Source organism: Pelmatolapia mariae, linkage group LG8, assembly GCF_036321145.2.
Source record: "Pelmatolapia mariae isolate MD_Pm_ZW linkage group LG8, Pm_UMD_F_2, whole genome shotgun sequence".
Classification (NCBI taxonomy): Eukaryota; Metazoa; Chordata; class Actinopteri; order Cichliformes; family Cichlidae; genus Pelmatolapia; species Pelmatolapia mariae.
Window position 1 is genome coordinate 19,375,547 of NC_086234.1, and position 14,839 is coordinate 19,390,385.

At 39.1% G+C, this 14,839-nt stretch overlaps 2 protein-coding genes across 2 annotated transcripts; one reads left to right on the plus strand and one right to left on the minus strand.

The window, feature by feature from the left end:
• The first annotated feature begins 1,565 nt into the window (after positions 1-1,565).
• ube2ib (ubiquitin-conjugating enzyme E2Ib) lies at positions 1,566-8,139 on the plus strand. Its single transcript, XM_063481410.1, has 7 exons — positions 1,566-1,706; positions 3,081-3,159; positions 3,234-3,317; positions 3,614-3,686; positions 5,046-5,155; positions 5,941-6,020; positions 7,365-8,139. Exons 2-7 carry the CDS (start codon positions 3,094-3,096, stop codon positions 7,426-7,428), a joined length of 477 nt encoding a protein of 158 aa, XP_063337480.1. The 5' UTR covers positions 1,566-1,706; positions 3,081-3,093; the 3' UTR covers positions 7,429-8,139.
• Positions 8,140-8,151: 12 nt separating this feature from the next.
• On the minus strand, positions 8,152-13,906 carry LOC134632681 (interleukin-21 receptor). The gene is made up of 8 exons (XM_063481413.1): positions 13,167-13,906; positions 12,093-12,219; positions 11,825-12,006; positions 11,584-11,738; positions 9,616-9,793; positions 9,342-9,447; positions 9,170-9,248; positions 8,152-9,084 (listed from the first exon to the last, which is right to left on the minus strand). Exons 1-8 carry the CDS (start codon positions 13,264-13,266, stop codon positions 8,665-8,667), a joined length of 1,347 nt encoding a protein of 448 aa, XP_063337483.1. The 5' UTR covers positions 13,267-13,906; the 3' UTR covers positions 8,152-8,664.
• Between the last annotated feature and the right edge of the window lie 933 nt (positions 13,907-14,839).

The window sequence follows — 14,839 nt, forward strand, 5'->3', positions numbered from 1 at the left end:
ACTTGTGTGACCACACCAATGGCAACTAGCACTCCCCATAAGCTAATATTCACTCTGACATGCTGACAAATGTTGAGATACTCCATCCATTTTTAACAGCCAGTGCTTGAGCGTTGCAGACAATCTTGCTTTCGCCCCCTTTCTTCTTAAATTTGATGAAATGTATCTGCGTAGGCTAAGAGCTAAGGTTTATACAAGTCTCTTTTGAGACCTTTTTTTAAGTGTTTTTGTGTTTGATTTGCTTGGTTTGGTTGTAATCTCATTTAAAATGCTCTGTTCAGAAGTGTTCAACGCCCCCTCTACTTGAGCAGCTACATTACATTGAATGCCCTTCACAGACAGGTTGTCTGGTTTAGAATCTGGGATAATCTTTTATGTGATGGACAAACTTATCAAATGTGTAGCCTGATCCTTTTAAGTGCCCAGTTTGTTTTGCATTCAAGTCATAAACCACAGATCACTGTAATGCATGACTGATGATGATGATCACACTCGTAATCAGAGGGAATGAATGTGTCATTTTTCCTCGATCTTAACAGTTACATTAATAAGGTTCTCATATCACTACATAGATCACTTCTATATGATCTTATGCAATGTTAAAAATATACAAACTGAGTATGAGGGTTAAGGGGATAGATCTATATGGTCTTGCATAGGGTAAACCCAATAAAATGTTGTCATTCAGATCTGTGTCTTTTTTTATTATTATTTATCTCTTGGCTCTTCGAAGTTACTATAATTAATTTAAATTAATAAAAATATATATATTTGCAATATATAATAGCAGAGTGCTCTTAAACATTTGCAAACTATAGCAATAAATGGATAAAGTGGTGACAACAAATCGTAATATGTGATAATGGCGACCTCTTGAGTCACGAAAGAAATAGTTGTCGTTGAGTAGTCGAAAAATATGCCTGTCTAAATATAGACGACGGTGGGAAAAAAGTTTTCGTTTATACCTAAAATTAAATTATCCGAAATTGGTCTTTTAGACGTATCGTTTATCTTAACTCTTTGGTAACTGCGCACAAAATATTTTAATCTCGTTGACAGTCGTAGGTTTAATGGGCTTTAGTCTAAGGCACCCAAAGATTATATATTACAGAAGAGAGAAATCCGTCTGGGTTTAAGACCACGCAGCTTACTTGGGTATGAAATTAGAGAAGAGTTTTGATTTGTATTTTCTATAAAGTGTTTAAAAAATCCCAGGTAATCTTCTATACTTTGTAATAATGTATCATATTTTCACTTTAACTTTTGCCATTTGTTTACTTTTTTTGATAACATAAACGGCGCTTGAACGAAGAGTAAGAACCGCAAAGGTAGAATTTCCCCATCGACATAAACTTAAATAACAGTGTTTGCAACGCACTGAGCTCTAACAACGGCAGCTAGACTGCTCGAATTAAATGGAAGCTAATAAACGACTAGCTCGGGAAACTCTTTCAACTAAACCCAGGGCAGGTGAAAAAATACATTCAAAACATAAACCTCCGAAAGAGAAATGCGCAGTCGGATTTTCCAAGAGGTATTTAAGCAAAGACGGAAGTAAAGGACGGATGACTGTTTCGCATCGCTGTCTCTGGCTCGAGACGGAGCGGGTGGTTTTTCAGGAGGGAAACTTTACAAGGTTTAACGGGATTTGAGCACGATTAATTCATTTCGCTTAATTACTAGAGCCAGTGCAGCCATACTGAAAGGTAGGAGTACACCCTGAATGCGGAAACGTTCATTTTTGTCGTGTATTATTACATTTTACCCGCTTCAGTTTGCGCCATTTTCGCTAGTTTGGTAATGCATAAATGTGCGCCTTTTAGCTCTGGCGTTCTTTGTCCCTATTCTTTAAAAGATAATGATGTGGTACATCCCGGTGGAAAATCTCACACCCCTGTTTCTACAAGGCAGTTGCTATTATTATGCGTTAGAAGAGAGCAAGTGATCGTTCTTCTCCCATCCAAAAATTGTCTTCGAAATCAAGTGCAATTGCGCAGTTTTGTGCTGCATCAGGCCGTGTCAGACGCTAACAGCGCCAGCGCCTGTTGGGATGTAGCTCCATTCTGGCGCACATGAGTTAGCTTATGAAGCTAACCGGCTAGCGTGCTAATCAAATAGCTTTGATTGTCAGTTTGTCAAAGTGTCTGTTGACGGCAACGTCACGCCGAAGTTCAGCAAACATATAATGAGTAAGATCTTCATGGATCCCCTTTTTAGCTTTAAAACCCTGGTCGCGGAAACGGTAGAAAATGGTAGAATTTTTTTTTCTTCCTCTGGAGCGGTTATCTCCACCGGCTAACTTGGCTAGCCTCTTTTAGCGTCGCAGACTTGTCGAAATAAGCTGTACTTTTAAACACACAAGCCCCGAGGCCAATAAAAACAGTTTAGCTTGCATACTAGAACATCGGTTTATGATGAAGTACGTTTGTCTCGTACTGATAAATTGCGGTGGCCGTTAATGACTAGCATTGTTTTGTTGCTTTACCTCGTTGTCATTAGCTTCAGTCTTTAGCGTTTATAGACATTCCTATGCAGCATCCTAATTGCCACCGACGCGAGCTGGCAACACGGTTGGGTATGTGACTCGATGCAAGTCAGGATAGTACCAAAATTAATATGCGCCATAAACAGGTTGAGTGTTGTACGTCGTATCCGTGTGATTTCACACACGAGAAATGTTAATATCACAATACTTTGCTTTTTTGGAGTAGGTAGGGTAGGGTAGGGAGGGGGGCTCATAACTTAAACCAGTTGGAAAAAGGAACTGAAGTGATGCTGCTCTGTAATAACATTGGATGCCCTCTTGGTTTCTTTACAGTATGGAAACTTTCACAGTTTTTCAAAATTTGGCTGCAGCTAATGATTATTCTAGAGTATGATTTAGGTTAAATTGTTTTGACTAGCTGCCTAAAACTTTAAATATGTCGAATTGGAATACTAAGGAAATTGTTTCTTAATTTTTATTTATTTATTATTGTTATTATCTTTAAAACAAAGGAAAGATAAAGAGCTATTCATTTCAGAAGACAGGACAGCCAGATGTCTGGTTTTCTAATCAACCTGACCCTCTTTCTTTGCAGGAGTCCACAAATCATGTCAGGCATTGCATTGAGCCGGCTTGCCCAGGAGCGCAAGGCATGGCGGAAGGACCATCCTTTTGTAAGTATTGGCTCACGAGATCCGTGCGATGAAAGCCTGCCTGAGTTTAAAATTTCAACTCTTACTCTTCCCAGGGATTTGTTGCGGTACCGACAAAAAACCCGGATGGAACCATGAATCTCATGAATTGGGAATGTGCTATTCCTGGCAAAAAGGGGGTAATGTGTTTCATAGATTTGTTTGCATGCCGAGTAGATTTGTTTTACATAATTAAAAAAGGCTCAGTGATCTTTCTAGGACAATGAGAATAGTGTAGTGGGTGTAAAGCATACTGTATGAGTAATTGCTCTGCAAAAACAACCCAAAACAAATTAAACCATGAGAAGTTTTAAAAATAATTTTACAATTTGACTGGCGGTAGTAGTAGTAGTAGTAGTAGTAGTAGTAGTAACTTTTAAGAGTCAGTGATGTAGCCTTCTGTTTCTAAATTGATCTAATGATCATCTCTCCTCAGACTCCGTGGGAAGGAGGCCTGTTCAAGCTGCGCATGTTGTTCAAGGACGACTATCCGTCTTCACCTCCAAAATGTGAGTTGCTGTGCATTCAGCTACACTAGCTGTCATTTTGGCCTGCAGATGCTTTGGGAAATCTATTTGGAAGTAAAAACCAGGAGCATAGTAGAGTTCCATATTTTCAAGAGCTTTTAGCATTATCGGATACAATTTATATGCCAATACAAACTTGGTTATGTTTATCTACAGTCAGATCAAGTTAATTAAAATTTTGCTTCTTTTTTTTCTTTTTTAAGTTTTGATGGTTTGAAATGGAACAGAAAAGTGCAGGATCATGGGCATCCTCCAGCCTACTCGGCACATCTGTAAACTGTCTTTAAAAGCTAATTAAGGCTTCCTCTCATCAACATTTGGCAGCACTGAATGATGAATCTCTTCAGACATGTTAGTTTATTATGGTAATGAGAAAGAAGCTGATTTAAAGCCGAAGGTTTTAATTTAAGGTTAGTGCAGTAATTCTTTAGCAACCCTCTAGTCAAAATGGAAACCTGTGTTTAAGCTGTCAAACTGAAGCTTAGCAGTGCTGGGGATGTTCGACACCTCGGCTGTGATTGGTTGAATATATGACTGTTTTCCGGTCTTTGTGGGATAACTACAAACGCTGAGTTTTTTAACTTTATTTGATAGAAATCTAAGCAGCTTCATGTTTTTGTTGTTATTATATAAACAGCAGTGGAAACTGGTTAAAGTGTTTTTATTCCAGTGGCTGTGATTAATCTCTTAGTTATATGAAAAATTCTGCTCTTTAGGAAAAACTCCAGAATAACCTTTGCTTGACCTTTACGCAGCAGAGCAAATACAGACTTTCCGTTCTAATTATTTTAATTTGGCAGTGCTATTAAAGCCATTTAAGTAGTGCAGCAAGCATGTTGGAGCTGAGGAAGCTTGGCAATATAACAATGTTGCTGCAATTTTGGTGTTAATTCAGGGTTACGGCCAATAGATGCTTTCATGTATGCGCCATTTGCTGTTCCTTTTAAATGGGTTGTGCAAGATTTTTGCCAGTTGATTGATTTTTAGACCTGATATTGTTCTAAATTGATGGTAAAAACTGCTTACAAACAAGTAGCAGGTTCCTATTGTGTGTCTCAAAACACTATCGTACTTACCTGCCACACAAGGCCAGAGCACCGTGGCTTACACCAGCTCTAATCCTGCAGCACGAGCTCTACGTTAGAGGTGTCTGAATGTCAAATTAAAATGACCTAAAGGCACTGTTTGTGTAAAAAAACAGACACTGCTGCCTTCAGTGGAACAGTTCGGTCTGGGCACGCAGTGGAAAAGCCCAGTGACTTTAGTAATCTGACCCCTTTTGTTTGGTATGTATAATATACCTGAAACATAAAGCCCACTTAACATTTTGCCATCTTTCAGGTAAATTTGAGCCTCCACTCTTCCATCCAAACGTGTATCCATCAGGCACAGTTTGCCTATCGATACTAGAGGAGGACAAGGACTGGAGACCAGCCATCACAATAAAGCAGGTTTGTGTTGTAAAGTGAATTTCATCTACAATAATGACCTTAAAACCTAAGAGCGTGAGTGTGTTCACATGGTCTCTTAAAGTTCCAGATGTTTTCTGATTTTAAGATGACTAAACTGGAACCTTATCTAAGTTTATCAAGTAATCAGTCAAATTTTTTGATGCTGATAGGAAAACGAGACACGTAGGCTTTTGAATCCCTCACTTAGCTTTCAGGCTGGGTGATATTTTAATAATGTTGGTCATGAAGCACAGATGGTGGCTGTGCTGTCATTTTAAGCCACGTTTACATGTAAAATAATCACAGTAAGTTTGTTTTGTAACTCCTCACACCTGTCTACTGAATGTCTATCTCCTAACCAAGGATTGTACACAAAGTGGCGACATTTGTGTACAATCACAGTGTTTTTTTGTTTTTTTTTTAAGGGAAGAAAAGTTGGAAAAGCTCAGCTGTAAATTGGCCACATGACAATCCTCCAGATTAACAAACACACTTATAAAGCAGACGAGTCTCGATGGGCAGTGAAGTGTGACATACGCTTGTTTCTATTGTGCCTGAGAGGCAGAGAAGCACAACGCTAAATCGAGGGTCAAACCAAGAGCCTAAAATATTTGCATCACAATTTGTATTCTGTGTTTAGCAATAGTCAATCATGACTATTATGTGGAGAGAGCAGTGTTGCATAGAGTGAGTGCACACGGTATTAAGTTGACTAATATTAAGGAGCCTTCAGAGAAGCATCCCAACCTGGTGAATTTCTGAAATGTTTCATTTTTATCTTGTAGATCTTATTAGGTATCCAGGAACTGCTAAATGAGCCAAATATCCAGGATCCAGCCCAAGCAGAGGCTTACACGATCTACTGGTGAGTGACGATTAATTCACACAAAACCAGCAATTTATTCAAAAATGTAAGGCCACTGACATCTTAGGGCAAATTATTAATTAAGTGGGAGTTGGAGGTCTTCTTTTACAATAAATGAATAATTATTTAAACTGAATAACTGTTGATTAGATTTACTTGAATTTGAAACCAACATGGTTTTAGAAAGGAAAGCAATGTAGACCATGGCTGTTTATTTACTAATTTATATGCCCACAAGAGCAGGATTATTAGTGGTAACTAGGACGGGGTTCTTAAAAAAATAGCATTCATACAAATCTTTAAATATGTACATCTTTATGCAGAAATATAAAGGGATCAGACTTTTTCTGTGTGCACTGGAGGCCTCAGTGTGTTTGGGGGGGGGGTTCTTTTTATAATATGGCACTTTTTTCTTTTCTTTTTTTTTTGGAATTTTTTTTAATTTAATTATTTTTTAATCCACTCAGTGAACCTCAGACTTTATGACAACTTTTACTCTGGCTTCATTAAGAGCCTGAAGTGACCAAGCCCAAAGACACAATCAGATTGAAAGCATTCCCCTCATTTTTTCACTCAACATCCACAGTGAATTTGCCCCCTTGGGTCAGACTCTTAATACTGAGTTCTACTTTAATGACTCGAGGCATCTGAGGGAGAACATTTAGTGCACACGGTCTGATATGTGTGTCAGTTGTTTTTTAACTACGCCAACACAATCATAGCCACCTGCACCACTTGCCAGATTTGGCCCTGTAACAACTTCTTTCTCATGAGAATGAACTTTTAAAGGTTGTCCTGGAGATGATCCAGCATACGTCATAGATTTGCACCTGCAGGTGGTCAAAACGGGAATTCCACAGTGAGGTCAAAGCGGTCTGAGCAGTACAGAGCAACACAGGAATACAGAGTGGACAAAGGCCAAATTTAAATAAGAATTTTCAGATTGCACCTCATATTATTTTAAGTTTATAACTAGCACAGGAAACTATTTATTTATTCATTGGGTGTGTCTCTGGGGACTAAGCTTGTGACGCTTCTACCTATTTTAAAGTACACATGATCTTAACCCTGTAAAACCTGAACCCTAAAAATTCAATGTTTTTGAAGCAGGAGTGTTTATTGAACCTTCTGATGATTTAAAACACATAAGAGGAGTTTAAGGGTTTAAAAAGAAATCTCATTGATGTAGAGGTCTCAAAAACTCCTGTATCACACATGAACTTCTAGGGTTTTCCACTGACTGATTAAAGATGTTTACTTTTTGAGCAGCATGCTGTGCCTGTTTTGAGTAAGCAGTCGTAATAACTGTTGTTTCTGTTTGTTTTGTTTTTAATCTATTTTCAGCCAAAACAGAGTAGAATATGAAAAAAGAGTTCGAGCACAAGCCAAAAAATTCTCCCCCTCGTAAGGGCGAAGACGGAAGGAATGGGTTTAACAAGAATCACCTCCCGGCTCAGTCTCTCTATGAATGTGCTCCTCTCACATCGGGACTTGCTTAAAGACTTCTATTTAAACTCCACATTCTGTGCCATCCGTTCTCCTCTGACCTATCAGTTTTTTGTTTTGTTCTTAATTGCCGGTTGGCGCATAATGCTGGGAGGGAATGGGTGCTTCAGCACCCTGGTAATTTCTTTTTAAACAATAATTGTCTTATGTCGTGCAAGGGACACAGCTTGGTACCGGTTTCGTCAACTCCCATGCAAGCTGACTGTCATCAATATTTCAAGGAAGAAAATGTCGTTTTGTTTTATTTTGCTCTTTCACAGGGTCTGTTTCTTTTTGTTTCCTCCTTTATTTTCCATAAATTTAATGTAAAATTTAGCTTACTTCATTGTCAGTATTTCAACTGCTGTATAATGAATGGCACTTTTATACTGTTGTATCTCACTAGTGTCTCTAGATGGCTCTGTCTAATTCTCTTTCCCAGGTTTTCTATTCAGCATGCTGTAATATACAATAGATTCTGCTGCCTTGGCTGTCTTTTTGTTATTCAGAGTGTTTGCTATAAATAAAAATGGCCACAGTGACTGAGGCAGGTAGGCTTACTTCTGTATCAGACTTTAAGGTTATATGGTGCTTTGTTCATGTATGTGTTGGCTTAATAAACCTTTCTACAAAATGTTGTATTTTCTTTATTAAGAGCAGAATATACACAGAAGTTCATCTTGCATTTCAGTGATGCAGAAACAAAACGGATGAGTCACAAAATGAGACTTTCATCCTGTTTCCAGACAGGTTTGGACTGTGCATAAAAGATAAAAACATACATGAAGTAGTACATGGACAACATGTTGTAACTAAATGCTGCATAAAATCTGTAAAAAAGGGGAAAAAAAACATTCAAGGTGCTGCAATGGCCCAGAAGTCTAGACTACAGCCTGATTGAAATCCTGTGGTGGGACCTCAAGAGGACTGTTTATAGCTTAATGCACAGAATTAACAATAAACTGAAGTAACATTATAAAGAAGAGCATGTCAAAATTACCCCACAACGAGAAGGACTGATAAAATGAGTTATTTCTGCTACAGGTTCTATTAGCTACTGAATCATAACGTGGACTACTCGGTCCAGTGGAAAAATGTTCCTTTTCATGACAACTTTCAAGCTTTTTGAGTTGATCCCTGTTGGGCAAGACTTTTGTTTTTACAAGCTCCCATGGTGCTCTACCAGGGCAGAACTGGACTGCTGGAAGGCACTCAGGGTGCAGTACTCATTACAGTACCAGGGAGGGTCCCTTTCTAGGGACGTGTCACTGCAGAGCCAGCAGCCCGAGTCTCCAGAAGGGCTCCCTAATTGGGAGTCTAGAACCAGGCTGTTCATTGGGCTCCCCTGAGCTGAGAGTGGAATCATGGTGCTCACAGCGTACGGGACGCCCAGGAGAGTGGTATCACAGACCGAGGGAGTTATGTTGCTGTAGGAGCTGCCCTCCATCACGTGCTGGTCAAAGTGGGGTGGATGACAGTCATCCTCCTGGACTTCTGCACACTTTGTCAAGGTGTCGATCTGAAGCGTTTCCTCTTTTTCTAGCGTGTCTGCTGTGTTTTCTTGCGTAACCACCCAGCTCTGCAATCACAACAAGGTAAGTTACATCCTAATGACATTAAGTTTGGGAATTTTTTCTGTTTTTTACATGAAAAGCTGAACTTACCTTGAAATCTCCCTGGCAGTCGCTGTATAGGGTGTGGAAATAGGGAGCCGGAGTTGGGATAAACACGTTTTGCTTCCACCTGTGAGTATAGAGAGTGCAATATAGTACAAAAAATGACTTTATATGAAACTTAATGTTTTGTGAAGTGAGGCTTTACATGATATAACCTTACTTTTTAACAGGAGCGTAGCAGATCAGTATGACGAGTACCACCAGCCCACAGATGGGAATGAGCACCTTCTTACACATTTCAGAAATGAACGTGCGCGTTGAGAAACCTGTGTGGGGAACACAATAGAAAATACTGAAGCAGAAGAAATGCACATTTACGTTCAACTCTGGAGTACTCAGGTACTCCAAACAGGAAAAAATGAATCCAAGAAATCAGTTTCTGCTTATGATTGTTTTACCTAAATCTAGCTGCTTTCTTTTTTATTGAGACTCACCATCCACGGCAGGGTTAGTCCTCCAGTGAGCCTCATCAGACCAGTGACTCCACTCGCCTTGGTACGTAGCCTTATTGGGAATGGACCGTACTCTAGCACTATACTCGGTGTCTGGTTCAAAGTTCTGATCTTCCAAAGAAATACCCGTACTTTGTGTGCTAATTTCACGAAATTTTACCTGAAAGAAATAAAACATAAAAGCATCCCATTAATTTTCAGAAGACAGAAATGCCCTGTTCTGTTCTTCTTTAGAAACTTATTTATAGGTTTAGTGTCATCATTTTCCACAAGAGTATCGATTCTGTCACTAGTTAGATAAAATAAACTAATGTAAGTCTACGAGCCGCAACCAACCAACCACATGACGTCACGCTCCTTACTGACAGAATATGGCCCTGCACGTTCTCAAAACTAACTTTAAACACTAGTTTAGTTTTTGAGAGCAGGCCTCAATGGTGTAAATTAGCCTTTATATGTGTATTATTTCATGCCCCAAATTTTGGAACAATGTCGGCCTAATAAAAAGAAGTCGTAAAACCTTTAAATATGTGATCATCTACAGAACATAATACAAGAAGACTCCGAGAATTTGGAGAAAAAGGCCGCAAATTGGTAACACATGCTCCCATTCAGGGACCTGTTTAGCCATTCATTTACTAAACTTAAGTGTCCCTGTACTTATGGTCTGCCTTGAACGGTGTAAGTTTTTTAACAGCAGATTTTGACACATTTTACTATAATAGAAGAAAAAAAACTGAGCTTGAAGACAAAACTTTTGGCTGCTTTCTGTCTCCCAGATTTATCCCTGACACACATTTATCCAGGCCTAGGGACCATCGTTTGGAGCACATCAGCATGCAACACCCTGAACGTGGATTTGAACCAGAGATCTTTTATATGCAAGAGAGGGTCAAAAATAGGGTGTAAAAAAAAGACCCTGCGTGCTGGAGTCGGGTCAGCAAAAACTCAAATCTGGCCCAGTAGATGTTTTTGGAACTTGTAAAGGAGGGCATCATTTTTGAACTTTTAATTGTATTATTATAGCTGTTAGTAACAGATAAGCAATTAAATAAGAGAAAAGTTCCTGTTTTTTCTTCTAACTACTATGAAGATGATTGTTTCTTTTCTCTTTTCTTTTTCTCTTGAAATTATTTGTTATTTCATTTGAAATAACAAAATTGTTCTATTAAAATTACAGGACAGCTTGGGCAATGAACTACCAGAACTTTTTCTGTAGTCGTGCTGACAGATTTTTCACTTACTCCAGCAGCATTTCTTTATCATGTAGAAAAACCGAGACAAACACTTGAAACTGCACTTCTTTATCTTACACTGAGATATCGCCGAGATGAAACGTATAGTTAAACTTTACACCGACAGAAAGGGGAATTTCACTACTCTGCCCAATGTTGTAAGATGCATTTGACATGACTGCACTACTCGATGGAGCTGTTTACATATAAAATGTGCAAAACCTCTGTTTGATTGTGTCAGATGGTTAAATGCCCTGTTTTAATTCACTTTTAGAGTTTTTACTCGAGCCAGTCCCAGCATGTAGAGGAACTGTGGAAGTGTGAAAACCCGTGCAATGCTCTATTTAATACAAACCTCAACTTGCCAACAGGTATAACCTGAATCTTTGTGCTTACAGAGACAGAATCAGATCAACAAGCCGTGTAAAATGCCTTCAGCTTGAATAAATTCACAGTTTCTGCCGCAAACTGTTGCCACACTGAGCTAACACCCACAGCACCAGCAGATAAAAACACTGCAGCTGTTTGACATCTCAGTTTAGAGCTAGATATTTACCAGAAAGTATAGAAGATTTCAATTTTTTATTCTTATTTATATTATTACATTTGGAAAACTGGGTTTTTTACCTCACAACATAAAAAACAGGTTTTCATTTGTAGATTTTTACCATTCAGTTTTACCCTTTGTCATTCCTGCTGATTAGCTGAAGCATACCTTGTGTTCTCCCCTCTTGTAGTAATGGAGCTGATAATCCAGGTTGTTGGGCAGATCAGTGACACTGGTGTAAGTCTCGTAGGTGCTTTTCCAAGCAAAGTGGTGGTGACTTGAGTTGTGGCTGACTGAGAGGCAGCACGGTGCGTTTGGTTTAACTGATAAGAAGATGCGTGACTGTTAAAAAGCAATAAGTCATACATTTATGAGTCCTGCCAACACAGATGATCATTATGCTGCTTACTGTTGTCCACAGGTAGGTACTGCTCATCTAGCACGTCACAGGTTTCAGACTCCTCATTTGGGTCGTGGCAAAGTGAGATTTTGTATTCATCTAAATCTGTAAACGTATCGCCATAATCAGGCGATGTTTTAAATGTGCAGAAATAGTTCTCTTTGGTGTGTGTCAGCATGCACTTGTACGTTCTGTGAGAAAAAGAGAAGCAGGAATAAGGTGCATGGCATTAAAGGTGACCCATCATTCTTAAATGCGTTAGTAAAAAGAGTCTCACTCGATGTCTGTAAAAATGAGCCAGTAGGAGCTGTTGCTGTTTGAGGTGTTTTCTGATGGAGTGATGTTCAGGGAGCAGTAGACAGTGGTTAGGTAATCATTGACACAGTGAAGATTGTAGTCCACTCCTAGGAAACCCCATAGAAAAGATAGTTATGATTAGAGAGCAAAACAAAATGAAGTAGAAATATTTCAAGTCCATGTTTAACTCAGGACTGTTAGTGAATAACCATGTGCTAGCCAGTCCAGAATAGAATTATATTTTAATAGCTTAAAACACTCATGACTGGCCTATATATACACTGAAACTGTGTTTATATGAGAGACAATGAGATCTGCAGTGTGATTAATGTTCTAATCTAAAGAGAGCTAAAGCCATAGATCAGGTGTCAGTAGCAGATCAACAAGTCAAGTGCAGCTCTTACAAACGTACATTATTACTAGTGCTATTTTCCCCCCCTTTGCGCTACCTTCTCTGCCTCTGCCAAGAAAGCAAACAATTAGAAGCAAAGAACCAACAGGAAGTTTCAGAATTATTCAGAAATATTTTCGCATGAGTTGCAGAAGGCATTTTTACACAGTTCCCAATTGCTTGAAGCGACTGAATCATGATGATTTGCACTTTGATAGTACTTTTCTATCTTCGTGAGTGCACACAATTCATGACTTGAGGTGCTGGCTGATCAATGTTTTGGGGTTCAGTGTCTTTCTCAAGGGCAATTTGACATGACAGCATGAGCACCAGGAGATGGACTTCGCAAAATAATGGACAACCTGTACAACGACATAGATCCAGGCATCTCAAAACATCATTTAAGTGCTGCTTTTGATGTATCATGGTTGTTGTAGATTAGCAACTAGGGTGAAATGCACAAAAACAGTAAATAGTATGTCACTTTATTGTGTAATGAAGAACCTTATTTGAGAGTTTAAGCTCATTTAGCCATTTAATCTAGCCTTTATTGCATTAGTGGTGTTACATCTAATGCTTTAAAGCTCTTACACTTACATTTTACAGCTGTACATTTGTCTTTAATCTGATGAAAAAACAAAAAATCAAAGTAAAAATTATAACCTGCTAATGGACATCCATGTAGCCTGATGATGTTGGTAGATTTGAGCAGGAACACAATCAGCAGCGTTGCCTTCATCCTCAGGGGTGGACGGCAATCCATCGCACCAGACGCCAGCTCAGCCCAAAGATTGAGTCATACTGTCCTGACTCTTTTGTAAAGCGGGTTTTAAACGCAGACTGAGAGGCGTAACCGCTCAGGCTTCTCACACAGATAGTTGTCACTCACCGCTATCATTGTCACTGGTGGGAGAGGATGTGCTTTTTTAAGAGAGCAGCTGTTTATGAAAGCGTGTGAAAAGAGTGCCGCTACAGTTTAACCTAGCAGCGTTTCATATTACAGTCTGTCTGACTGTGCACTTGTTTGCACTTGTCATGAAATCTTTACCAGAGCCCATTTAGCTTGTTTAGAGGAAGCAAAAGGTGAAGTGCTTTGGGCCGAGATGCTCCACAGCCCACCTGCTGAGGTGCATCTAAAGCTTTAAGGTTACTTCATGTAGTAACTTTCTGAATGGGCACAGAGCTGGAAGACACAGCCGTCTTATCGTCCTTGTGGTGAAACTCGGTTTGAATGACTGATGAGCTGATAAGCTGCAAAAACGGTGAAGCCTGAGATGCCATGTGACAGAAATGACTATATAAACACCTTTCACTGAGCTCTAAACCTAAGCGTAAGATATCCACTCATTTCTGTCAGACATTCATCTGCTTTAGGGACACAAATTTAAAACACACCTCTAAACACGTAGATTTGTGTTAACATTTTCTGCACATTGGCTGTAAATGTCTAAACAGGATTAAGATTTTTACCTTTTGTATACTGCACATCAACATCTTTTGACTTTCATATAATATTTTTAAAAAAATTTTTTTTCTTTAGTGTGCTATTTATTCCTGAGTTGTTTTATTCATATTTACAGAAAACAGTACATTTACATGCTCTTCCTGTGGAATCTAAACAGCAAAAAGCCACGCAGTCCAAGTTTGCATGCCTTAATCTACCTTTAAGCCACCACAGCACTTTCTCAGTCATCGTCATTATTATTATTTCAATTTAACAAGTAACCTGATATTAGAGTATGCTAATTATTGTGCAACCTGCAAGGGTGTTGTGCAACATGTACTCCACTGAGAGCAGATTAGCTGAATTTGGGGTTGTGTACGTCTTTGGTGAAAGATGTTGCAAAAGATAAGAGCTGATGGTGAGTTTCACGGCTTCCTCTAGGGTTCATGATTTTGTTTATTTACATGGTGTAAACACACACTAGCAGACTGAATCTCACTTTAGCTGGATGTGTCTGGTTCATCATGCACTCGTGTTTTTTTTACGGCCTGAGGGCCCAGTTACATAATGCATCGCCTGCTTTACTTGTGAAGTATGCTGCAGCAAGTATTAGTAGATATTGTGATGGGAATACCCGCAAACATTTTTTTGTGCTATAATACCATTTCAACAGGAAATGAATAAACACAGCATGGTAATGTATAAATGCGATTGCAGAGGTTAGGTTTCAAAAATACCTGTTTACCTCTGATCGTCTTACTTTACCACAGAACGAAACTGAGGCTTATTTTTACTAACTGAAACCCAAATGACTTCTGTCCCCCCCTTTTTCCTGTTAAGCAGCATTAAAACTTGCTTGAGATCAGCAATGGTGATGGTCCTGGGATGGAAC

What these genes read in the sequence shown, in the direction of transcription:
- ube2ib (XM_063481410.1), top strand. Translation starts at nt 3,094, where the DNA reads ATGTCAGGCATTGCATTGAGCCGGCTTGCCCAGGAGCGCAAGGCATGG. An exon ending in TCCGTCTTCACCTCCAAAAT is followed by an intron (nt 3,687 to 5,045) that starts GTGAGTTGCTGT and finishes GCCATCTTTCAG; the next exon opens with GTAAATTTGAGCCTCCACTC. An exon ending in CAGCCATCACAATAAAGCAG is followed by an intron (nt 5,156 to 5,940) that starts GTTTGTGTTGTA and finishes TTTATCTTGTAG; the next exon opens with ATCTTATTAGGTATCCAGGA.
- LOC134632681 (XM_063481413.1), bottom strand. Translation starts at nt 13,266, where the DNA reads ATGGATTGCCGTCCACCCCTGAGGATGAAGGCAACGCTGCTGATTGTG. An exon ending in ACAAGAGGGGAGAACACAAG is followed by an intron (nt 9,794 to 11,583) that starts GTATGCTTCAGC and finishes TATTTCTTTCAG; the next exon opens with GTAAAATTTCGTGAAATTAG. An exon ending in ACTGCCAGGGAGATTTCAAG is followed by an intron (nt 9,085 to 9,169) that starts GTAAGTTCAGCT and finishes TTGTGATTGCAG; the next exon opens with AGCTGGGTGGTTACGCAAGA.